The 27,701-nt window shown below is 42.5% G+C and overlaps 1 protein-coding gene across 1 annotated transcript in view; it reads left to right on the forward strand.

Moving 5' to 3' along the window:
* VOPP1 (VOPP1 WW domain binding protein) overlaps positions 1–27,701 on the forward strand; it is a 123,446-nt gene that overhangs the window by 38,962 nt on the left and 56,783 nt on the right. The window contains exon 2 of the mRNA XM_040433139.1: positions 27,440–27,498. Within this exon, the coding sequence (XP_040289073.1) occupies positions 27,440–27,498 (59 nt within the window). The remainder of the gene's footprint in view (positions 1–27,439; positions 27,499–27,701) is intronic.

A 27,701-nucleotide genomic window follows, 5' to 3' on the forward strand; every position in this document is an offset into this window, starting at 1 on the left:
GCATTAAATAATGATGATGCAGATAAGGACCCATGCACACGACAGTATTTTTGCTTTGCATCTGATCCGCATTTTTTTTGCAGATCGGAATACGGACCCATTCATTCCACTGGGGCCACAAAAAATGTGGACAGCGCAGCATGTGCTGTCTGCATCCGTATGTCCTGCAAAAAAGATAGAACATATCCTATTCTTGTCCATTTTACAGACAAGAATAGGCATTTTTAACATGTGCAGAAAGGGAAAATGTTGTATCTCCAGGCTATCCAAGGTCTTTTTACATTGTTGTTGGCATATTTTCATTCCATTTTAACCCCTTAGTGACCAGTCCCTTTTGGGACTTAGTGACCAACCAATTTTTTTCATTGTCTCCTTCCAATAGCCGGAGCTGTTTTATTTTTGTGGTGTTCATTTTTCGGCACAAATAACATGATAACTTTATTATCTGGGTCAGTATGATTACAGCGATACCAAATACATCGTTTTTTTTAATATATATTACTACTTTTGTACAATAAAACCCCTTAAAAAAAAAAAAATGTTTTTGCATTGCTGCAACCCAGGACCCATAACCCTGTCATTTTTCTTTCTACGAAGCTGTGTCAGGGGTTGGTTTTTGGGGGACGACTTGTACTTTTCATTAGTATTGTTTTGGGGTGATTTTTTGGGTGGCAAAAAACAGCAATTCTGGCATGTTTTTATTTTTTATTTTTCTAATGGCGTTCACCATACAGGATAGATTACATGAAAACTGTGTTGTGTAGGTTATTATGAATTTGGCTATATACCAAATAAGTGGAGGGGATTTTATTTTATTATTTATTTTAAGTTTTTCTCCTTTGAAAAGCAATTTTCATTAAAAAATGTAAATTTTTTAACTTGGAATTTTTTTTATTTAGTAAAACTTTTTTTTAACTTTTTTAACTATTTACTAGTCCCACAAAGGAACTTTAATAGGCGTTCTTTTGATGGCTTTTATAATACATTGCATTGCTTATGCAGTGCAATGTATTATTTTATCAGTGCTATACAGACAACCACTGGCAGGCTGTGAGGAGGCTGCTAGGAATATGCTGAAGGCAGGCCTGGGAGCTGCCATGCCAAGACATTGGCAGCCCGCAATCTAAATCATGGGGTGCCGATGGGAGACAAAGGGAGTCATCTCCCTCTGTAATGGCTTAGATGCTGCAATCAACATTTACTGCAGTATCTAAGGGGTTAAATGTCCCAAATCGGTGCTTCTGCTGGCCTGGGCGGTTAGTCCAGGAGCCTGGCTCTAATGTGAGAGCGAGCCCACTGTATGGGAGACCTGTGCATCGCTTAGGCTTAAGTTCACATCAGCATTCAGCCTTTTCATTCTCCTGCTCCGTTATAAGAACAGAAAGGACGGATTCAGTACATAACGGCGCCTACCGACCCCATAGACTATAATGGGGTCTGTTAGGTTTCCGTAAAACGGTGGTGGGCCAGCCTAAGGCCCCCTAGTGACCGCCGTGAAAAGGAGTATTAGTGGTCACTAAGGGGTTAAACATTACAATGCTGACAAGTCAACACTGACAGTCCTTACCCCTTTTTTTCTCTTGTGTGTTGCTTATAGTGTTCTCTGGGCCCCAAATCCAGAGAATGAAAACCCGCTGGGTTACTGAATTTCATGCAGTACTTTTCATAAATTCCCATTTTATTAGCTGCAGTGGGAGCTGAGCTTCCTCATATTCGCGAGTGACAGGCTAACCCCAGTGTCCAGCCGCTGAGGGAAGGTGACCATTATGTAGTATTAATATAGTAACCGTACCTGTACCAGAAATTACTACCGCTATAATCGAAAACATGGCTCCATAGTCCAGGAGGCAGGGAAATATAACGATCCTCACAAAGCCAAGGCAGCACCAACCGTGAATAGACCTAAAGAATTAAAAAAAAATCTACATTTTTGCAAGTACAGTATATGCCAGTGCCTCTTCGAGGTAACAGCTTGTCCTCCTCTGAATTCTCATGATTTCTAAAAATACATTCCTCGCAGAAAACGATGACATGTTCGGAGTATGTGCACATTGCTATCCCATAGGAGAATGGAAGGCCGTATGCTTGTGAGGGACTCTCTGCTCTTGAGTTAGACGTCAGATACTGAGGCATCTCATTTCTTTGGGGGTATGTATCATATACTGTATACTGACATTTTTATTGTCTTATGATTTCGGAGTATTTTATTGTATCTACAGTACCTGTCTATACATTATATGTACTGTGATTAGGCTACTTTCACACTAGCGGTTTTACTGGATCCGGCAGGCTTCAGCAAAAACGCTTCCGTTACTGATAATACAACCATCTGCGTCCATTATGAACGTATCCGCTTGTATTATCTTTAACATTGCCATCCGTCATGAACTCCATTGAAAGTCAATGGAGGACGGATCAGTTTTCTATTGTGTCAGAGAAAACGGATCCGTCCCCATTGACTAGCATTGGGGGGGGTCATTCCGGATACGTCTTGCTCCACATCCCAGGTAAGAAAGCAAACTATAACATGCTGCGGTTTGCTCTCTGGTATGAAAACGCAACAGAACAGAATGCATTTTGGAGCATTACATTCTGTTCAGTTTTGCCCCCATTGACAATGAATGGGGACAAAACTGAAGCGTTTTTTTTCCGGTATTGAGCCCCTATGACGGATCTCAATACCGGAAAACTAAAACGCTAGTGTGAAAGTAGCCTAAAATGAGATCTTGTAGCAGAACACGAAGAGTCAGGGTCTATCTCACACAGATGCGCTAATGTCAGCACTACATAACAGTATGTTTCTAACATTACTTCCTGCAGCCGTTTTTGTAAAAAAAGCACTTTTATTATATGCTAATGAGCCTCTAGGTGCTATGTGGGCGTAAAATCAGCACCTCGAGGCTCCGTTCACTCACCCATTATCCCGCCCAGGTTCAGTGTTGTGCCCGCCCAGCTCCTCTTGATTGATGCCACGGTCCACCGCATCGTTGACGACATCCCGCGCCTGCGCCATTCACTTCTGTCTTCGGCGCAGGCGCAGTGAGTGACTGATGCGCTCCTGGTGCCGGATTCCTCACTGCGGCTGTGCCAACTACGTCACAGTGAGGAAGCCGGCATCAGGAGAGCGGCCTTCACTCACTGCGCCTGCGCAGAAGACAGAAGTGAACGGCGCAGGCGCGGGATTTCGGCAACGATGCGGTGGACCATGCCATCAATCAAGAGGAGCGGGGCGGGCAGAACAGGGGACCTGGGCGGGATAATGGGTGAGTGGACGGAGCCTCTAGGTGCTGATTTTACGCCCACATAGCACCTAGAGGCTCATTAGCATATAATAAAAGTGCTTTTTTAGCAAAAACGGCTGCAGGAAGTAATGTTAGAAACATACTGTTATATAGTGCTGACATTAGCGCATCGCTATATCAGTCAGTTACATAACAGTATATCTGGTGGTAGAAACCCTTTAATAAAAGCTGCATCACTGCTGGCTTTACAAGCAGGGACTGGTACTTACCTCTAAGCGAAGCGCTTTCAGAATTTAATGGCTTTGGTGTGTTTTCAATCAACCAAGGAAAGGAAGCAAGTCATTAGCTGACCAAAGCATCTCCCATTCTGCTGGGAGTAGACTGGGACTAGACATCTGCCTGCGTTGTGCTTCACGCGTCTGCCGTTCACACTGCTATATAGATGCAAGCGCTCCTATAGGGAATCTTTCTGTTTTGTGGAATAATACCTCATTATAATGCATTATCAAGTGGGTTGTGTAGGCACACAATGCGTTGGAGGCTTCCTAGAGGTATTAGTCATAGTGAATTAGGTTTTTTATTATACAGGTTTTTTTTTTTTCTTTCCTTGTTTCATTCTTTAGATGCAGCACAGAAAATGTTCTATCATCGACTCGCTTAATTATTTGAAGACATTAAAATTGAATTAGATAGATTTCACTGTCTTTGATCTTCTTTACTTTTCACAGCCATGGGCTTGTGTGGTGTTCTTATACTAGCTAATAATCACAGTAGATTCATTTAGTTCTTGAGATCTGAATTTGAGAACCACTGCTGCAAGAGGAGAGGATTTATTGCTTGCATGCAGCTTACAGCTATAGTTCATGTATCCATCTATGGTCCTGTGTAAGATTGCCTATTTGGATGAGTGGTATGTAAATGTAAAACATATCATGTAACAGCACTGTGATAACCAGCAAACCAGGACATATTTAAAGGGGTTGTCCAGTGCACATTTATTTTTCACGCCAGCTTACAATGGGATAATAATATGTCATACTCACATGACTGATTTGCTGTCAGGAATACAGGGGAGCAGAGGGACACAGAACTAGGCCTCAAGGCTTGGGAGAGGGAAAAGGTCACGTCCTAGGAAGCCCTCTAAACCTGGCCCTGACTCCTGTCTGTATGTATAGACCCTGAAGGTGGGAAAATACATACGCCAGAACCTAGACCCAAGAACCCTGCAATGCCCTAGGTCGTGGCAGGGGATGAGACTACTGGTTCTTTCTTAGGTGAACGAACCAGCGTCTCCCTGAGGCCTAGTAACAACAAGCACAGGGGAACACAGGGGAACAACCAAATACAAGGAGCAGTATAGAAAATGGATGAGCAGCAACACAGGTAAGGTCCCAACACCAACTCTTCCAAATCCAAGCAGAGAATATCAACCGCATGGTATGAAGTGTGAGACCAAGCTAAGTAGGGAATGCAGTAATGACCACGGGCTGCACCTGACAAGAAGTGTGGTCATTACCAAACCACAACACTGAGAATCAAGAGACTGTCAGTTAACCTCACGTGCAGTCAGTCTCTCCAATCTTCTAACCTCTGTCACAGAAGGTACTGTGTCATTTGCTGACCCTCCCAACACTGTTGTCTGTGTCCTCTTGACACACAGTAAATGCCTGCTCAGCCAATCCCTGGTTGAGGTGGGTCGGTAACTGGCTGAGTGGGCATTTCCATTTTGAACACTGCTCCTTTCAGGTCTCTATCTTACAAGTTCTTACACAAATCCACAGCTACAGATTAAGCAGGCAGAGGGTGAAATTTCTGAATAGTGTTGAGCAAAGCGAAGCATCCAAAGTGGAATTCAGTCCGAATTGTAGGAATAATTCAATTCTAAACTTAGCCGAATTTCCTCCTGGTTCATGGTAACAAATCATTTTTCCTAAATGGAGTTGTCTTAGAAAGAAAGGAAAAAAATCACTTACCTCATCCACTTGCTTACGCAGAGGCCGTCTGCTCCTCTCTTGATAGAAAAAGACCCACGGAAGGACCTGCTCTGAGCATGATGACGTCACAACATGATCACGCTGGGAGCGCACGGTGACGTCATCATGCTCAGCGCAGGTATTTCAGCTGATCTTTTTCAATCAGGAGAGGAGGACATTTTTACTGGCTGTTAGATGAATGCACTTCTGTCTAAGCTGCTGTTAAAAACGGTTCCATTAATTGAATGGGGTTTTAACTGAGCGATTCATGATGCATAAATTTGTAAAAAATCAGAATTTCTTGTCAAACTTCAGTGAAGTTATCCAAATAGAATTTTTCTAAGCTTGGCCCATCTCGATTTCTGAATATGCAGTTATTGTGAAGTTTTCCTAAAGCTGTGGATGATCAATATGGCCAAACATAGTGCCGACCAAAACATCTACATTTTAAATAAAAATATAGTAATATAGTATATAAGGCAGAAAAATGACATCTGTCCATCCAGTTCGGCCTGTTATCCTGCAAGTTGATCCAGAGGAAGGCAAAATAACCCCTGTGACGTAGAAGCCAATTTTCCCCACTTAAGGGGTAAAAAATTCCTCCCCGACTCTAATCAGGCAATCAGAATAACTCCCTGGATCAACGACCCCTCTCTAGTAGCTATAGCCTGTAATATTATTACAAATTCATCCAAGCCCCTCTTGAATTCTTTTATTGTACTTGCCATCACCACCTCCTCAGGCAGAGAGTTCCATAGTCTCACTGCTCTTACCATAAAGAATCCTCTTCTATGTTTGTGTACAAACCTTCTTTTTTCCAGACGCAGAGGATGTCCCCTCGTCACAGTCACAGTCCTGAGGATAAATAGATGATGGGAGAGATCTCTGTACTGACCCCTGATATATTTATACATATCTCCCCTCCACTCAGTCGTCTTTTTTATAAAGTCAATAACCCTAATTTTGATAATCTTTCAGGGTACCGTAGTCCCCACATTCCAGTTATTACTTTAGTTTCCCTCCTCTGAACCCTCTCCAGCTCTGCTATGTCTGCCTTGTTTACAGGAGCCCAGAACTGTACACAGTACTCCATGTGTGGTCTGACCAGTAATTTGGAAAGTGGTAGGCTTATGTTCTCATCACGGGCATCTATGCCCCTTTTGATGCAACCCATTATCTTATTGGCGTTGGAAGCAGCTGCCTGACACTGGTTTCTACAGCTTAGTTTGCTGTTCACTAAATTTCCTAGGTCCTTTTCCGTGTCAGTGTTACCCAGTGTTTTACCATTTAGTATGTTCGGGTGACTTGCATTATTCCTACCCATGTGCATAACCTTACATTTGTCAGTGTTAAACCTCATCTGCCACTTCTCTGCCCAAGCCTCCAATCTATCCAGATACATCTGTAGCTGTATATTGTCCTCTTCAGTGTTAATTACTTTACACAGTTTAGTGTCATCTGCAAAAATTTTTATTTTACTGTGCAAGCCTTCTACGAGATCATTAATAAATATATTGAAGAGAATAGCGCCCAATACTGACCCCTGAGGTACTCCACTAGTGACAGTGACCCAATCTGAGTGTGTACCACTAATAACCACCCTCTGTTTTCTATCACTCAGCCAGTTACTTACCCACATACAGACATTTTCTCCCAGTCCGAGCATTCTCATTTTATATACTAACCTTTTATGTGGTACAGTGTCAAATGCTTTGGAGAAGTCCAGATATACGACATCCATTGATTCGCCGCTGTCAAGTCTAGAACTTACCTCCTCATAGAAACTGATTAAATTAGTTTAACATGACCGATCCCTCATGAAGCCATCCATAATAAGCCCTTATCACTTAAAATAACAAAGCATCTGCACCTAGAATCTGTCCGAAAAGTGGTTCAAATTGGCGAAAGTGGGATTGAAAAGGGGTTGGTCTTAGCTAGAAGGAGTGGAAATGGGGGAGGGCCTAAGATGCAATATTTAGCACCAAAATTGTGCCACGAATCTGGCATAAAATTCTATCTCAAAGTAAGCCAATCAATAGTTGGTACAGAGTCAGAGAAAAGTGTCTCTCCCTGCATCAAATTTATCATCTAGCCTGAGCCCCTGTGATAAATCTGGTGTATGGCTTAGACCATCTTAGACCATCTACAGGGTTAGTAAATCTGCCCCAGTGTATGATTTTTGTCCAGAGTTCTCCTTTAAAAAATTAAACAGTGCAAGTAGATTAAAGGGGAGGTATTTTTGTTAAACATATATATTTTTGAAAAATGTGATTTTTTTTTCTACAATCTGAAGAAAAAAACGATTAGAAAGAAAGAATATGTTTCAGTATCTGGTTTAAGTTAGGAAAAAAGAGATATAGCACTGTATTTTTACTTTGAAGGAAACCTGTCAGGTGATTTCTGCTGTCTTATCCGAGTGCAGGATATGATTGGGGAAGAAAAGGTGAGTCCGGAGGTATATAGGTTTATGTAATTTGGAGCAGGATTTCTGAATAAAAAGCAGAGTAATTCCTGACAAGACTCCTAGAGAGACAGTAAGGCCTCTTTCACACGGACGTTGCGGGAAAATGTGCGGGTGCGTTACGGGAACACCCGCGATTTTTCAGCATGAGTGCAAAACATTGTAATGCGTTTTGCACTCGCGTGAGAAAAATCGCGCCTGTTTGGTACCCAAACCCGAACTTCTTCACAGAAGTTCGGGCTTGGGATCGGTGATCTGTAGATAGTATTATTTTCCCTTATAACATGGTTATAAGGGAAAATAATAGCATTCTGAATACAGAATGCATAGTAAAACATCGCTGGAGGGGTTAAAAAATAAATACATTTAACTCACCTTAGTCCACTTGATCGCGTAGCCGGCATCTCCTTCTGGGTTCATCTGATCTCTGTGCAGCAACAGGACCTTTGGTGACGTCATTCCGGTCATCACATGATCCATCACCATGGTAAAAGATCATGTGATGGACCATGTGATAACCGGAGTGACGTCACCAAAGGCCCTGTTGCTGCACAGAGATCAGATGAAGACAGAAGGAGATGCCGGGCCGCGATCAAGTGGACTAAGGCGAGTTAAATTATTATTATATTTTTTTTAACCCCTCCAGCGATGTTTTACTATGCATTCTGTATTCAGAATGCTATTATTTTCCCTTATAACCATGTTATAAGGGAAAATAATAATGATCGGGTCTCCATCCCGATCGTCTCCTAGCAACCGTGCGTGAAAATAGCACCGCATCCGCACTTGCTTGCGGATGCTTGCGATTTTCACGCAACCCTATTCATTTCTATGGGGCCTGCGTTACGTGAAAAACGCACAAAGAGGAGCATGCTGCGATTTTCACACAACGCACAAGTGATGCGTGAAAATCACCGCTCATGTAAACAGCCCCATAGAAATGAATGGGTCGGTATTCAGTGCGGGTACAATGCGTTCACCTCCCGCATCGCATCCGCGCGGAATACTCGCTCGTGTGAAAGGGGCCTAAGAGTCCTGATTACCCCACCACACACTGTGATTGATAGCCTACTGTGTACACACACTGGCCCAGATTCAAGAAGCACTTGCGCGGGAACAAGTGTGATTTGCGCCGCGCAAGTACTGATTTGCTCCTATGCAAATTTGCGGCTGATTCTGTAAACCAGTTAAGCCTGAAATGCGGCCATTTTCCCGCGCACGCAGCCTAGCTGTTCCTGCGCAATTTTGCGCGGGGTGTAAGTTGCGCCTTCATGGAATTCCCTCAGCGAATATGCAAATTAGGTACTGCCGATGATTCAGAAACATGCGCGTGTGATGCGCATCTTGCGCTGGAAGCGTGCAAGCTTTTTTCCCTGGGCAAACTTGCTCCTGTTAAAAGCAGGGGCAAGTTAGCAAAAGATGGCCAAATGTCATCTGAAGGAGCGCGCAACTTCAGCAGCACCTAGACAGACGATCTGAACAAGCAGAGCACCCACATTTTCGGGACCTCACATCTGTGCACCAACATGCCAGGGGCAGCTATGGTTCTTGATATTCTATTGACTGAGCCGACTCGTAGGAGGGCACGGGAGAGGATTTACAGAGGGCGCTACAACCTTTTTCAGATGACTGAGGCCTCATGCACACGACCGTTGTGTACATCCGCGGCCGTTGTTCCGTTTTCTGTTTTTTTTCGCGGACCCATTGACTTTCAATGGGTCCGTGGAAAAATCGGAAAATGCACCGTTTGGCTTCCGCGTCCGTGATCCGTTTTTCCAGTCCGTGAAAAAAATATGACCTGTCCTATTTTTTTCACGGACAACGGTTCACGGACCCATTCAAGTCAATGGGTCCGTGAAAAATCACGGATGCACACAAGATAGTCATCCGCGTCCGTGATCCGTGTCCGTGATCCGTGTCCGTTTTTCCTATCATTTTCAATGGAAACTTGACTTAGTTTTTTTTTTCACTTTTCATGTCCGTGGATCCTCCAAAAATCAAGGAAGACCCACGGAAGAAAAAACGGTCACGGATCACGGAACAACGGAAATCCGTTTTGCGGACCGCAAAAAAAAACGGTCGTGTGCATGAGGCCTGATACTGAGGTGTATCGCATGTTTCGCTTTAGCCCTGAAGTCATCCTTGAGTTGGTAACAATCCTGCAGGATGACATCAGCAGCCCGACCCAAATCCAAATCCCAAATCCTGAGCATATAGAAAAATAATAAAAAAATCATATTGTGTTGAGCAAAAAAATGTCGACATAAAATTATTTTTTAGTTTTTTTCTTTGGGCCAAGGGTGCCCCGGCTCTGGCTCCTCAATCTCCGTGGTGCGGAGGAGGCATGGGGTGGGGATGGAGGGGTGGGGGGAGGAGGGGGGGGGAGGAAAAAGCAGGATGAAATTCAGCAAAGAACCTGCGCAAGTCTGCTCCTATTTATTTGCTCAGTGCAAGCTGCTGAGCAGGATTTGCCCTGAAATTATGCTAGCAAACCTCTGCTGAGCCGAAAATTCCTCATTTACATAGGGGCACACCCACTTTGACTTGCACGGCCTTGCGCCCTCAGCTTTGCCTTAAACAGGAGCAAATTAAATGAACAAACGATTCCTGAATCAGGTGGCAATTTGGCAAAATTGCTCCAGCGCAGAGAAATTCAGCTGAGCGGCTGAGGTGTAAGTAATGGGCAAATCTACCTGAATCTGGGCCACTGATACAGAGAGAGCTGTCAATCACTGTGTGTGGGAAAGGACAACAGGACTCACACTACATCCTAGGATATGGCAGACAAAATCACCTGGCAGGTTCACTTTAAGAATATAGTGGAGCAGCTAGAGTATGTAGGACTCTGTTCATATTTCTGCTTTGTCAGGAGATTCTGTCTTATTGGATGGAAAGAATGGCACAGCATTGATCAGTAAACAGAGCCTTAGTATACATTACATATTTTACACTGTAAGGGTGGTTTCAGACATAGCATATTTTGTAAAATGCATTTTTGTGATTTTTCTATGGTGTTTTATCCTTATAAGGAAAAACTAAATTCTTCATACATAGTGGGTTTCTGGGGTCAGAGGTAAATGCAGCATGATCTGGATACGGCATTTCTTACTAGATTCTCTGTAGGACTTGAAAAGAACATGAATAAAAAAAACACATGTAAAAATGTAGTTAAAATAAATCATAAAAAGCACCTGTAAAAACTTCATGAGGAACATGGCTTATTTTACAAGCCCCCCCCCCCTCCCTCTTCAAAAAAGGAGCAGCGCCACTCTTGTTCTTGGGTTGATGCTGAGCTGCAACACCACACATAGCCCAAGGAGACAGCTTGGGTATTTTTAACACTCCTTATGTTCACATGGCTTAGTTTTTAACGTGGATTTTGACACGTTTCATGCAGAAATCCACATGAAATATACGTGTATTAGCCCCATTTAGATGGAGCTAATCCATGTGTGGATCTACAGCATGACAAACTGGTAATCTGTAGCAGAAATACAAGGTTTGGATTTGTGCCATGGATTTTACTGCTAATATACATCACATTTTAATAGCTGAAAGAAACCCCTTCAAATTATTAAAGGGATTTTCCAGGAAGACATTTCTTATTTAAAAAAAAGGCCCAGCAATATATATATAAAAAAAAGCAACATTACTTACCTCCACTGATCCGTGGCTGCTGTGCTGCCGTTCCAGCAATATTCCGGTCCCCACTTCCTGTCTTAGCTTGACACACTGGAAATGCCAGGAAAAGATCACTCAGCCAATCACTGGCCGTATCAGTGACCTATCTCTGCTAGTGATTGGCTGAGCAGACTGTTCTTGGCCTTTCCAGCATGTCGAGCCAGGAAAGGTAATGGCTGCTGGAGAAACAGCAGAACGGTAGCGACAGGGGATCGGTGGAGATGTTTCTTTATACTTAACATTGTCTGGAAGTTTATTTGTTAAAACAACGACGCCTCCCTGGCAACTCCTTTAATGAGTATGAACGGTTATTGCCCGTGTTATACCATGAGCTGCATTGTATTTTATGCAAGTTCTGTTCTTTATAATATGTAACCTGCGGCAGATATTTCTTTGGCTGTCAAAGATTTTTTGTTCACTGTGACAGGTGTTTCTTCAATTATTCTCCATCTCTCAAATCATAAATTGCAACATTATGACATGTTTGTTGCAACTGACATTTTACATGTCATTTGTTTCGCATAGCCGAGTACTGCAGGGTACAAGATTATAAAATAGCAATTTATAAATCAAACGCTGTAAAATATTTAAAAATAATGATAACAAAGATTAAGTTAAAAGGCATTTTTCTCTAGAACAGAATAAGTAATGTGTTTTTTTAACCATTGATCTAAGACCATTCTTTAGCGTTGTTTATCAACCTTTTTAAGCCTTTTTCAGTCAGAGAAACAAGAGTGTAGCAAATTGATCCAGTCATTGATAACAAGTAGATGGGGAAATAGACACCAGGTCCTTCTGTCCTGCATGGCAAAACCTGACATCATATATACAAAAATGGAGGTAGTAATCTATTAAAACATAGCGTTTATTAATATATAGTTAAAACGTTTACCAACAATACGCTTTATACTGAAAGTGTGCACACCACCACTCGTGCAACAAAAATAAAACACACAATAACACAAAATTGCCAAAGATACCCTATGTTGACAGTATCAGGTAATGGCAATAAAGGAAGATTCAGCCAACCGGAAATATATCCCACAACAATATGAGGAACGGTCTTACCGGTGGGTAGAGGTCATCTGGAGACCATCGTGATATTCCAGAGGTCTCAGTTTTCAAATATAACTGCGGGCGGGGTCCTGGTTTTGGACTCTGTCCCTAGAACGCCCTGTCAGGTCTCCTCCTAATAAGGAGTCATCGCCCTGACAAGGGTGGCCCTGTCTGGAACTTTCCCCTAAAAATAGGAGGCCCTGGACGTCCCTGCCTAGGCATACTAGTAGATGAATAACCCCTAAAAGCAGGAAAAAAAATCCCTACGTGTTTCGTCTCTGGATTTTTTTCCTGCTTTTAGGGGTTATCCATCTAGTAGTATCCCTAGGCACGGACGCCCAGGACCTCCAATTTTTAGGGAAAGGTTCCGGATGGGGCCGCCCTTGTCAGGGTGATGACTCCTTATTAGGAGGATGTCAGGGCATACTAGACCCGACAGGGCATTCTAGGGACAGAGTCCAAAACCAGGACCCTGCCCGCTGTTATATTTGAAAACTGAGACCTCTGGAACTTCACGATGGTCTCCAGATGACCTCTACCCACCGGTAAGACCGTTCCTTATATTATTGTGGGATATATTTCCGGTTGGCAGATTTTTTCCTTTATTGCCATTACCTGATACTGTCAACATAAGGTATCTTTGGCAATTTTGTGTTATTGTGTGTTTTATTTTTGTTGCACGAGTGGTGGTGTGCACACTTTTTAGTATTAAGTGTATTGTTGGTAAACGTTTTAATTATATATTAATAAACGCTATGTTTTAATAGATTACTACCTCCATTTTTCTATATTTGATCTAATCATGGTAGTCTTGGAGAAGAATTCATCACCTTCCTCCCTTTTTTGGCATTTTTCTGTTTACATTAAAACCTGACATCATATTGAGGAGCCAAGTCAGATTTTTGCTAAGGGACTCATTCTTTAGTGGATGTCAGATAAGTAAAATCAATCCTTATGACCTACCCATATGCATGGACGAACCTATGTAAACAATGAACCTTCAAGACCACCCCCCTAACAAACATAGTGTGGAAGATCAAAACTTGAGCAAATTTCCAGTTCTTATTATATGGTACTCAACTATTGTTTTTTGTGGACCAAATTTTGGATCAGAAACTAAGAATGTATATGGATTTGAGGACCTAAGCCAGTGACCAGTCAGTGACCATGAGTGTACTACTAAAGGCCTCGTCACAAGGGCCAACGATTGGGGCAATTATTGGGAGTGCTTGTTCCCAATAATTCCCTGTATATAGGTGCCGCCAATCACCCAATGAACGAACTTATTTATCAATGAAAACATGGCTGTTGTGGTCATCTAAAACATTATATTTGGACAGCAGATTGTGCTGCCCAGAAACACTGATTCTTTAAGGGGACAAGCAATCGCAGCAGTGATCCCTCGTACTCATACAGTCGAGGTGATTGCAGCATATAAATGCAGCTTTTACTTCCTCTATTGAACAGGCAATTATCATGAACAAGCAGTTTGATCCTGATAATTATATGCTGTGACAGCCCATAAAATGGGACCTTAAAGGGATTCTCTCAACTTATACTGTACAGTATTACCACCGATATAAATCAAGGTAGCATAAAATATTCAGTTTAAGCCTTGCATAGCTGGCAAATACAAGTATGTCTTAGGTACAATCTGCACACATGGAATAAGTAAGTCAGAGGTAACTACAATAGTGCAATAGATTGTACTGTAACTACTTTGCCATGGGCAAAATACATTGGTGTCATCAATATTTAAAGAGGAATTACCAACCAAAATATGAAACAGACATATATTAGTAAATGTGAAGTTAATGCAGGAGCCACAGAGATATTGCCTGTTCTGATATCTATTTTGTTATCTTTGAACGAACGTCACATTTTGCTTTTGCCAGAATTGCTTATATGTTTCTGTGAAACTAATTCAAACCTGACTACCTGGCTACAGTTCCTGCCGTCACTTTTGACAATATGATATCTGCAATAGCATGAAGAAATGCCTAAGTATCAAAACTAAAACATAATTGGCAACCTTTGACTATTTCTCTAACGGATCCCCCTTAGTTTTTACATAGTCCCCTGGAATTAGTTGACCCCAAATGTCCTGGAGAAAAAACTAATTTGTCTGCCTTACGCATTTGCCACTAGAGTCTATTTCTTTGACTAAAAATTGTTAGACTTTATTGATGATATGGGGATTGGGCCCTCTGGTGGGCCCAAGGAACTGCAGTCCAACACTGCTTGTGGTAGGTCAATCTTGCTGGGGGGTAAGGGGGGGCTGCTAAGTAAAAACTGAGGGTATCCTGGAAAGCCCCTTTAAAGTGAGTCTCCCCTTTTACCACCATGAGCCTGATTCATCATTATTTTTTGGTGTGAAAAAGTTGCAAACAGTGTGGTTGTGACTTTTTAAACGCCAGTTGCACATCTGGATTTATTCTTAATTTGTGGTACTCAAACCAAAATATACAGTGATGTATTGAAGCAAATTGTCTACCTAGTAATTCAGACAGGGAAATATAAAATGATTTCATTGCCACCGTCGGACAGCCTGTGCAGAAAATAAAATGGCTAAACTGAGTATATCTTTACTGAAGCACAGAAAACATAATAAACGCCATCTAAAAGATGACAAATGACGGTCTACCCTTAAAATACTGTCACTCTGGTCTCAGCAAATGCGTGCAAGACAAGAAGAGACATAAAACTTGAACATATACTTCCAGTATACAGCATTTGAAGAGAGAGAAGAAATATGAAATGGGTTTTCTGTGGCTTTTAGGTAAAATTATTATCAGTTACTTCCAGGCGTTTCCCCGTCATAATAAAACGTGTAATAAAACTATTGTCAAAGGTCATTTCACAAACTATATTATAAGAAGAAAATAGTCTGTATAGAGATCAAAAAGACAAGTGGAGTACATTTACTGTACTCAGGCCAGGATAATGCTGAGCTTTGAAGTCTTATTATTATTTGGACCCAGTAGATGCTCAAGTTAACAGCAAGCTCAAAGGATTTCTCTGATATTTTTAATATTGATGGCCTGTCCTTAGGATAGGCCATCAATAAGTGATCTGTGGGGGCCTGACTCCTGGCACTCCCACCAATCAGCTGTCTGAAGAGGCTGTGGTGCTCCTTTAAGCACGGCAGCCTCTTCCTAGGTCAGTAACAGAATTGTCATTTGTCATATGGTCTAGCCAGAGCTTAGTCCCATTTAAGTGAATGGGGCTGAGCTGCAGTACAATGTATGACACTGTGCTTGGTACGCTGCAAGGAGGTCACGGTGCTCATTGGAGCGCATCTGTCTCCTCAGACAGCTGATCAACAGGGATGCTGGGAGTCTGACCCCCACCAATCACATATTGATGGCCTATCCTTAGGATAGGCCATCAATATGAAAATCTCAGAAAACCACTTTAAGGGTATGGCTACATGGTCAGATTTACTGATGCAGTTCTGGAAGGCAAAGTCAGGAGTGTATCGTAAATGTAGAGAAAGTATAAAGGACCAATATGACTTCTCTTTTTTGAATTCACCCCTGGTTTTGGCTTCTAAAACTGCATCAGGAAACCTGACCATGTGGCTGTACACTTAGGCTGAGATTTTGGCACGTTTGGGAGTCACAGTGCATTCTTGGGCTTAGGGGTCTTCACATGAAGGAGATTTAGTTGTAGAAAATTTCTATGACTGAAAATCAGTTCCATTCATCTGAAGGAGGTTGTTTTGGCGGGAAGCACATGATTTTCTGAAAGTCCCATCTAGATGGAATTTTCTGCATCAAAATATGCCACTTTTTATGCCACAAATATATGACCTATACTCTTGACAAAGTGGTTACAGTCAAATGTTATTTCTGCTCCAGAGGTTGTGGAGCATTTGGTCGTGGACAGGTATCGGAGAGCCCTTTTGTCAGAAATATACACATGGTGACTATAACAGTGCATATGAACTGGTCTATCTGATGGAAAGGTATGCAGCAGCAGAGAACCTGATAAATCTCTGACAACACTTTGCTATGTCCAGGAGTAGGTTTCTCCCACTACTAATGGAAAGTCTGTGACTACTAAATGAGGAGCCAGGCCAAGATCTGAAGACTGGCCTGATTTAAAAAGACCTGAACCTAATAAATGCTTATGGTGTATGGACCCAGGGCATGTGGCTGCTAAATGCTGAACCCATGCAATGTGGTATGAGTGTTGTGAAAATACTGATAGACGAGTATACAGTAATGGTACAGGGGAAGGAGGTTCTGTTTGATACTGGCAGTCGCATCACATTGGTTAAGGCCAATTTTGTAAACCCAGATAGATTACAGTCCCATACTATAGGGGTTACCTGTGTTCATTTTCAAAGTCATGACTATAAAACTGCACTAGTTTCTATAGGGACCCATGCTGATGTAATCTGCCAGCTGTTCCCCCTTTTCTGTATGGTGCAATACTGGGACAAGAGTTCAGTTGTTTTCTGGGAATTCTTGGAACAACCGATAAAAGATCCACCAGTACTGAGGCCCCATGAACAAAGGGACATGAGTGCTTCATCCTCTTACTGATTACTCAGACTGCTTCTTCTTTTCCTTTTAATGCTTTAACACAAATGCAACTGATGTTAATAAAGGGGATTAAGCAGATATCAATGTAGATGGATAAGAAGTGTGAAAATTATTACCAGACATCAAGGTAACAAGTGACAATTTGGCCACTTCTCTGTTGAATGACCCTACTTTTCTCCAAGTTAGAGAAAATGTAAAAGTAAGGACAAAACTGAACGGAATGGAGAGCACCAGAATGCATTTCATTCCGCTTGGTTAGGTTCCCATGCAGGCCATAAAATCACTGCAAGCAACGTTTTTGTGTGCATCATGGCATACTAATCATGACAGACACGGCATGAAACACAATGTAAGTCAATTGTGCCGGATCCGTTTTTTCCGGACATGATCGGACGCCCATGGACTTACAGTGGTTTTAGTGCTGGATCGTCTTGTTAATTTGGGAAGTAATGCAACCGGATCCATTCAGAACAGATGCAGACGGTTGTATTATCGGAAGCATTTTTGCTGATCCCCTGCCAGATCCAGCAAAAACACAGATGTGAAAGTAGCCTAAAGAACTGGTGTACAGTATGTAGGTGTCCCACTTGCCTATCTTTATAGGGTAGTACAAAATTATTTACTGCATCAGGTAAACATGCAAGATGGGCACATTGTGGAACAGTTGGTAGTTCCCAAGCCATATATCAGAATTGTCTTAGATTTAGCACATGGGCATTTTATAGGTAGAATTTAAAAAGTTTTTTTTCTGGCCTGGGCTAATAGCAGATAGTAAACAATATTGGGCTTCCAGCCAGAGTGCCAATATACAAATTCAAATTTCAGAAGCTCCTAGTACCTTTGTCCATTTTTGAAATGCTCTTTGAACAGATAGTAATGGATCTGATAGGACCTATAATCAAATTAGCTCGGGAACATCAGTTCATACTGGTAATCTCAGATTATGCAACCCAATATTTAGAGGCCATTCTGCTAAGAAATATGGCTATAATAACCATTGCCAAAGAGTTGGTGCAGGTCTTTAGCAGGGTTGGAATACCTAAAGAGTTCCTAACTAACCAGGGGACTATTAGGCTCTCCGTATGTCAGTCTACCATTCACAAACAGATGGTTTGGTGGAAAGATTTGATAAAAGCCTTAGAAGCATGTTGTGGTTGATAAAGATGGCAAGGCCTAGGACTGCTGGCGTCTTTATTTAAAGTTTGCAATTAGCAAAGCACTGCAACATTTTACTGGCCTGTTGCCATTTGAATTGCTTTATAGCAGACACAGAGGACAACTTGACTTACTAAAAGAAATCTGGAAGCAGGATTCCACAAGGCAATTGTCCAGCACTCAGAAGTTAAAACCATATCATCTTTATTCCATATTAATTAAAACAACTTCAGTTGTATCTTGCAAGATAGTCAATGTGTTTCGATCTTCAAGTGATCTTAATCATGATTAAGATTAAGAATCCTGCTTCCAGATTTCTTTTACTAAGTCAAGTTGTCCTCTGTGTCTGCTATAAGGCCTCTTTCACACGAGCGTGTCCGGATAAGGTCCGGATGCGTTGCTGCAAACCCGTGCGAGTAGATACCCAATTGCAGTCAGTTTTGACTGCGATTGCGTTCCGTTCAGTTTTTTTTCGCGCGGGTGCAATGTGTTTTGCACGCGCGTGATAAAAGACTGTGGTACCCAGACCCGAACTTCTTCACAGAAGTTCAGGTTTGGGTTCAAGGTTGTGTAGATTGTATTATTTTCCCTTTATAACATGGTAATGGATCATGTGATGAGCGTAGTGACGTCATCAAAGGTCCTTTTCCTCACAGATGAAGACAGAAGAGATGCCGGCTGCGCGAACAAGTGGATTAAGGTGAGTTAATTAATTAATTTATTTTTTTAACCCCTCCAGCGCTATTTTACTTGCTTGCGGATGCTTGCGATTTTCATGCAGCCCCATTCACTTCTATGGGGCCTGCGTTGCGTGAAAAACGCACAAAATAGAGCTTGCTGCGATTTTCAGGCAACACGTGAAAATCACCGCTCATGTGCACAGCCCCATAGAAATGAATGGGTCCGGATTCAGTGCGGGTGCAATGCGTTCACCTCACGCATTGCACCCGCGCGGAAAACTCGCCCGTGTGAAAGGGGCCTAAAGCAATTTAATTGCTTAATAAATCTGTGACGCTACAGTGGAGTAGACAGTGGAAGAAGATTTATGATGCTGGACTCCCCCCTTCCCCAGTCAGAAAAGAGATCATTAATCCTTTAATGCCAAAAGTAGCAGTAAGTCATTTTATAGTAAAGGAAATAAAGCTGTGGAGAAAAATGCAGATGAGTGGTTGTATATGGTAGAGACTGCTGAGCTGAGATTATACTCCACCCCTACCAATACTTCTAGTGGTTGTGGTATCCAGCAATTAAAGGGCTTCTGTCACCCCACTAAACTCATTTTTTTTTTTTTGTGTACTTATAATCCCTATCCTGCGATATATCTATACATTATGTTATTAATCATTTTCGTTCAGTAGATATGTCAAAAAACTTACTTTTATAATATGCTAATTACCTGTCTACCAGCAAGTAGGGCGTCTACTTGCTGGTAGCAGCCGCAAAAAACCGCCCCCTCCTCCTGTTGATTGACAGGGCCAGCTACGATCTCCTCCTCCTACCAGCCCTGTCAGCATTTCAAAAATCACGCTCCTGTGTTGATTCGGCGCATGCGCTCTGAGATAAGGAGGCTCGCCTACTCAGCACTCCCTCAGTGCGCCTGCGCCGATGACGTCACCGAAAGAGAAGACGTCATCGGCACAGGCGCACTGAGGGAGTGCTGAGGAGACCAGCCTCCTTATCTCAGAGCTCCTGCGCCGAATCAACACAGGAGCTCAATTTTTGAAATGCTGACAGGGCTGGCCGGAGGAGGAGATCGCGGCTGGCCCTGTCAATCAACAGGAGGAGGGGGCGGTTATTTTTGATTAATAACATAATGTATAGATATATCGCAGGATAGGGATTATAAGTACACAAAAAAAAAAAATTAGTTTAGTGGGGTGACAGAAGCCCTTTAATGCGAGAACTCTATGAGGACCTCAGCTAAGTTAGATTAAAGGTAGATATTCAAGCACTGGCTAACACCAGGGAACAAGTACATAAAAAGCCTCCTTCCTGTGTAACACAGCTTAGTGGGCAAATAGTGCTGAAGCCATTATTTGGGAAGCGGTCAACTCAAGTCAGCGAAGATGTAACTTCATGGCTGCTAGCATTACATCAGTGGGTCACTTAAGAGATACAGCGATGCTGCTAGAAAGCTATAGATGAACTGCAGCTGGCAAGCGTTGGAGAAGTTATACTGGGTAGCCCAAGCTGAACTGTTGCATCAAGGACCATGAGCCGTTCGTTATGCCCCTGTTATTGACACTACTATGATCCCCCCTTCTCTAGAGCCCTTTGACCTCTGCCAGGTTAGACCACTACACAATTTGATTCTAGACTATGCCTACTGACTTGGGATGGACTGGCCATTGACCCTACAGGGAAACTTTCGGTGGGCCGATGCCCAGGGAACTGCCTAAACCCTCCTCACGGCCACCGTCCACAATAAGTAATGATTTGACACTCTCCTCCTGACTCCTGAATTCTACTGTACTGCCATCCTAAGGCTGGGTTCACACCTGAGCGTATTCGATAAACGCTTTTTACAGGCGTTTTTGAGGCGTATTTTGGGGCGTTTTTGTATTTTGGAATGACTGCCTGTGTACCACAGGAATGTATTGTATTGCAGATGGCAGCATGGAGCGAGTCAGGTGGGTATTATTTTTTCTTTGCACTACAAATTAGTTATAGTGGTTCACAGAGCTGTACTCCCTCCAACGCTCCCTAGGGCTGTGCAGTGAATGGAAGGTGCACCTTTTTTTCCCTCAGGGCACACCCTGGACCTTTTAGGAGCTTTTACCTGTAATTAGGTGGGTGCCCTTGATCTTAAGGTGGATTTAGACGAACCAATAATCGTCCAGATTATCGGGAACGACCTCTCCTGCGAACACTCGTTCCCAAAAATCTGGCCATCTAAATGTGCCGCCAATCTGAGCGTTTTTGCCCATTTATCCGGTGATCCTGTCGTTCGTGCAGGCACTGCCAATCATCGTTTCTGGGCAGCAGATTGGGCTGTGTAAACAGAGATCTGCTGCACAGAAACAATAATTCTGTATGGGGACACGGGATCATCCTCATACTGTGAAGGAGATCGCTGCATGTAAATGCAGCGGTCTCCCTCACTGAGCTAGAAAGCTGACTGTCAGGAAGGAGAGCTTCCTTTCCAACAATCGGACACTCAATTGGCTCGTCTAAACCTGCCTTTAGGTAGATGGGTGCAAGCCAGGAGGGCAGATGTAGGGACTGGCGAATGGATGGTAGAGTTAAAGACCAGGCCTGTTTGTTTGAAATAAATAAAGTCTCTCTTTACTGAATTGATATTGTGGGTAGTAGTTCATATAACAGCAATAGGCACAGTTCTATAGTATGTTATGGAGTAGGCTTGTCCCAGGAGTCTCACTCTAAGGTCATTTTGCAATCTCCCCAAATAGCCACAGGTATACAATTTCATACTCATTAAAGGGATTCTCCAGGTTTTTAATATTGATGACCTATCCTCGGGATAGGTCATCAATATCAGATTGGCAGGGGTCTGAAACCCGGCACCCCTGCCGATCAGCTGCACGTGATAGGTCATCAATATAAAAAGCCCAGAGAACCCATTTAAGTCTTTATTCAGTTCCGAGTTGCAGGGTGTAGATCTAAGATCCGGATGGCCATTCTGCCCCAATGTGTGGTGGGTGCTGAAACAATATAGCCTTTCCCTGGCAGCAAAGTCGTATTGCCATAAACGTGCAGTACCTTACTTTTTGAATCCAGCATGGCCTTGATGGTTCTAGACCTTCTGTGAATGTCCATTTTCTTTTCTTCAGGGCTATTCTCTCTGTTAAGTTGTTTTCTGGGAGCTTTTTAGTTTCAGGAATGGTATTTCCTGGCTAAGGCTTCTCTTTGGGCCTACCTGGCAGAAGCTCACACATGTAGGTGTTGACTCTAGCTTTGCTCAACTAAAAACTCACTACTAGCCAGGGGATGTGACCAGCCTATTACCCTGGAAACTGGGCGAACATTGCCAGTTTTAAATGTTTGTTGTCCATACACAACCATTTGGGATACACAGTTCATAAAGAGACAAGTTTGAAAAACAATTAACTTTTAGCAGTGATTCGCTTATTATTTTTATTATTATTATTATTATTAGTCATCTTATTATTATTTCTACTGAGGGCATTATTACTATTGGGGTGACTCTGGGGGCATTATTATTCTTGAGCACAATATGGAAGGCCCTACTACTTGTATTCTCTAATGCCAAACACACCTACTGGGCATGTCCCCTCCCACCTTTTCCACTATATAGCCTGACTGATGTAGTCATCTAGTGACTCTATGATCACAGGTGCTAAAAACACGCACCCGAAACGCGTCAGAGAGATGTAAGGCCTGGTTTGTACCCACCATTTTGTAACTGCTAATGGAGAAGAAATAAAACTGAATGGATTTTACAAACACCGGTGACTGGAAATCGTTTACATTTGTCGCTGTGTGAGTGCAGTCCTGCACTATCCATGCCCTGGAGGTCCGAGCAGAAGGCTGGCATTTGCTACTGTACCTTTATTAAATACTCACACCCTGGTACAGCGTTGGCGTGTTTTGGACAAATTACATGTCCTAAGTCATTCCGTAATTTGTCTGAAATAAAATCGTCAATTTCCTGTCAATCGTCAACACTGTACTGGGATGCTGTCTCCCCACAAGTGTGTATTTATTAAAGATACATCTGGGTTTTGAATCTTTGCCGAATCTACTCTTTGATTATTGCCTGCAGTTGTATCAATTTCTCAGCTAAGAACTGGACTAGCTGTGGACAGGTTTGCAGTTTCTGCTGCAAAAATGTTTTCATTCACCAACAGCAAACTAATGTTTTAATACAGAAGAGTAACTAAAAGGCACATTGGGATGAATTTATAATTTCCTTTGGACAAGAATGCTGGTTGAAAAAGAGTTGAACATTTTGGGGCATGACCTTTTTGTGCAGAAATTTGCATATTTTTGTGATTTTACGTTGCTCAACACTTTGGAAAACGGAGTCAAAAAGTGGGCCTGGTTAGCTATGTTAATTGGGTGCACGCCAGATTTATCAACTGCAGCCTTTAAAAAAAAAGTCAGAAAAAAAGGAACAGTTTAACTCCCGTAGAAGGGGGAAGGGGGGGGGGGGGTGTGTAATGACTGTTTGATAAGCTTGGAGCAAATTACAGAAGAAAAACTAACTTAAAACATTTCCCTCATGATAAATTCCACCATTATATTAGGAAATTCTATAATAGCAATGACGGAATCAATTCATACTTTAATCAGCCTGCTTGAGCAGCGAAGGGCTGGTCTCCATGATTGACAGACCAAGAAATGTCATCTGGCCATTTCAATCTCGCACCTGCGACGTTGCTCGGAGTAATGGGTTAATTGTGTAGTGGACAGAGCTGGTAACTGCAGCACTGTTCCCACTGAAGTGAGTGGGAGCAGTGCTGCAGTTACCAGCTCTGTACACCACTCAGTGGGTGGAGCTGTGTAGTTCTGGCCCCATGGTGTTGAACCCCTGCCAGTCTGATATTGATAGCCTATTCTGAGGATATGCAATCAATATCAGAATCCTGGACAACCCCTTTAAGTCTAAAAGCCCCTTTACATTGCCCGAAGATAGAGCAGATCATTGCCAACAAGCGTGCCACCGGTTACCCACTGAACGAGCGGCACACAGACACCTAAATAATAGTTTGCCGGTAGCAGATTGTGCTGTGTAAACAGCCTCTGCAGCCAGCAAACAATGATTCTGTATGGGGATGAGCGATGGCATTAGCGATCACTCCTCCCTATATTGTGGAGGTGATAACTGGAAATTAATGCCGGATCCGGCAAGTGCGGTATTGTTCCGGGATTTTGGCCGGAAGGAATACCACAGCAAGCTGCGGAATTTTGTCCGGTCACATACCGTACAAGGGACGGAATGGAAGACATCCTGATGCATACTGAATGGATGTGTTTTTTTCTGGTATTGAGACCCTTTACTGGATTTCAATACTGGAAAAGAATAATGCTAGTGTGAAAGTACCCTTAACTTGGTTATCAGCAGCTCTCAGAGTGGCCTAGCTGTGTCCCAACCTCCATAGAAACTATCCAGGTACCCACTGCACTGAATAGATACACCCCTCCCCACTAGTTTATATATAGCCCACCAAACCCCGCAACTGACCCACCCCCATACAACCAATCAGACCCTGAACCTTATCCTAAACATATTAACCCTTTCGTGCCTCCTAACTTCCCCCTAAGTCAAGCCGCACTTCGCTACGGCTGCGCCCCGCTCCATTGCTCTACATCTTGGCAGTGGAAATCAGAGTTGCAAGGGGAGAATAAGATTCGCACACTTATTGTCTGTACTCAGACACAGTAATACTTACACCACAGCTGAACTTTACTTTGTCTTTGTCATGGCCACAGATCATTATATTATCTGCTGCATAGTGTCTAATTAGCATCCATGAGCGTGGGAGCTGCCTGTTAAAAGACCTAATACATTCCATGCCCTGGGAATATCTCAAGCTGCTACCAAGGAGTAGAACAATCACTGCAATGTAGCTGTTAAAAGATGATCTCATCTGAGCATAGGAAGCATGAAACTATAGTTTTTACAGTTATTAAACAATTAAAAGCCTCGGAAATCCCATTTTTCATTTTTCCCTATTTTATTATTAAAGTGAATTGGTCACCTGCAGCCTGAAACTACCAACTAGTCCGGAGTCTAAGGGTATGCAGATTAGCCCTCTTCCAAGAGAAAGAAAGCTGTCTTTAGAGTGCCATCTATTGGAGCTTGCTACCCAATAGTTAATGTCCGACCCTTTAACAAGCCTTGTAACATGACTAAGGCTACTTTCACACTGGCGGCAGCATGGTCCGGCAGGCTGTTCCGGCAGGGGAACAGCCTGCCAGATCCGTGCTAACGCTAGCCCACTGTGCTGCCGGAAGTTCGCTCCGGCCCCAATCACTATGCAGCATGCTGTAGTTTTTGTCCGGCCGCCTCTCGGCATGTTTGTCCGGCGCCACAGTGAGTTAGCGTTAGCATGGATCCGGCAGGCTGTTCCCCCTTGTAACAGCCTGCTGAACCCTCCTGCCGCCAGTGTGAAAGTAGCCTAAGGAAATCGATTAAATCAAGAGCCCCTTTGAAAAGGGCACCCATCTGCAGACATTGTGGTTCTTGAATGGGGTTGTTTTGGTGGGAAGCACATAAAACTCATATTACTATTCTACTACATACTGTATGTACCATGTCTGACGTCGCTCGTATGGTGTATTCATAGGTACTGTTTTAATTATAATTTTTTTTAAGCAGATTTTGAAAGTCAATATCTAAGGGAAAAATTTTACTTTTCTTTTTTACAATCCACTTTTTGCCTAGGTTTTAAAAACTCATCAAACCCTCATTCAGCCATGTCAATAGAAAAATAAAAATGTTATAGCTCTTTGAATGCGGTGAAGGAAAAATTAAAAAAGTTCCTGTGGTTCGTAACAGCAAAATAGGCTCAGCTTTTAAAGGGATTGTTCAGGACTTTTTTTTAAATACACCTACCCCCAATCTGCTGGACCTGTGAAGAGATCTATACTTACCAGCTCCCCGCCGCTCCATTCCAGGTCTGTCGCTCCTAGGCTAACTTTTGGTCCACATTTGTCAAGTTCCACACAGACAGGGTTATGTACTCTGCTGCAGATTGTCCTCAGCAGTAATGTGTCCCAAATGGTAGATGACTATCTGAGTAAAAATTTACAGACAGGGGCCATAAGTCCACTGAAGACATCATGGGAGTCACAAAGCTAGAATTGCTGGGAGCAAGTAAGGATAGATCTCCACAGGTCCAGCTTCTTATTTAAGAAGTTCCCTATCTCAACTGTTCTCCTGATTGACTTGTCATAAATGTCTATTATGGGAAAGCAACACCAAAGGCAAAACTGAAAAACATGGGGGAGATTTATCATTGGCTTTACACCATAAAACTGGACTTAAAGGGAACCTATGCAAAGTAAGCTACAGGCAGCATGTTATAGAGCAGAAGGAGCTGAGCAGACATGTTTAGTTTTATTGGAAAAGATTCTGTAAAACTTGTATTTTATTCATTTAAATTCTACTCCTACTCCTACTCGTTCTGGGCTTTGAAGCCAATGAGGCTGTCCATTAAAACACACTGCAACTGCACTAAACTCCCAGCAGTGCAAGTGCAGATGACCGGTGCGGTGTATCTGAATGGAGGAAACAACGCATTTAGGTGAGTTGCATGGTCACATGACCCTCCATCAGCATCCATTTTATGGACAGGACCTTTCTTTGGACAGCCCGAAAGACTTGGCAAACAAGTGGCCATACCTTATTAAATACAGCAGAAAATGGTGTATATTAGTATGTGCCATATACCGTCTTACAAACACATTGGTCATCACCAGTAATCAGAAAATAACCTTTTAATATATTGGGTCTTGGCACTCCTCACTCCAGCACAAAAGGGATCAAGACTGGTGTAGGAAGCACCATTCTTGATAAATCTCTCCCATTGTGTTATGCCTACCTCAGGGCTTCTGGGGGTGGTACATAACAAAGGTTTTTTCTTCATGTCACCATTCACTGTACCACTGGACAAGGCATAATATGGTTTTGCCTGGAATGGTCTTTTAATGTTCCTTAGGATAGGTTATCAGTTTCAGATCTGCAGAGGTCCGACTCCAGACTTCCCTACTAATCAGTTTAGTGCCAGAACCAGACTGTGCCTGGTTACTGCTGCTCAGTCCCATTTAAGAGAACCAGGCACAGCCACTACACAGTGTATAGAACTGAGCCATGTTCCGGTACACCGCAGCGCCGATTGGCAGGAGTACCGATCTGTTAGTGATGATCCTTTATGTCATAATCACAATATCATATTTCAAAATTCACAGTTTAGTGTATAAGAAGACAACGGCCCACATTTAACCATTGTGTCTGCTCCTGAATTTGGGCATAATTTATACCAAACTTTGGTGAAATTTGTCATTTCTTATGTTAGACATATTTATGAAGCAAGTAAGCCAAAAAGAATAAACCACTTGCCAAGGGGGCGCAGCTTTGTGGAAAAGGGAAATCAATTGAAATAAACATTTTGCGGGAAAGTTTTGGCGCAAAATTCTTTTACAAAGTATGAGAACCAAAAGTTGTAATAAAGTTATCTAAAAGTGTCCATCCCTGCATCAACTTTATCATCCAGTCTGAGCCGCCGGGATAAATCTCATGCATTTTACTATCTACATTTATACTGCCAACATATTAGACAGGATTCGTAAATCTGCCCCAATGTGTTCACTAGTTTGGTCTGTTCTGTTTTTCAGTGTACTGAAGCCAAAAAACACTGCTGGTACTTTGAAGGATTATATCCTACATATTACATGTAAGTATTACTGTAAGTAATGTAAATGTACTGAATTTGACTACACACAGGTTGACATGCATTATTACAATGCTTTTGATTCATAAATGTGTCCTATTTTTAATGTTGATCTGATACCAAGACAATACATTATCAATAATCATGGTATTTTTATCCGCCATTTGTTTTATTTGACTACCGTTCTTTTCCTGTAGGATTACATG

This window comes from Bufo bufo, chromosome 5 (assembly GCF_905171765.1).
Source record: "Bufo bufo chromosome 5, aBufBuf1.1, whole genome shotgun sequence".
Classification (NCBI taxonomy): domain Eukaryota; kingdom Metazoa; phylum Chordata; class Amphibia; order Anura; family Bufonidae; genus Bufo; species Bufo bufo.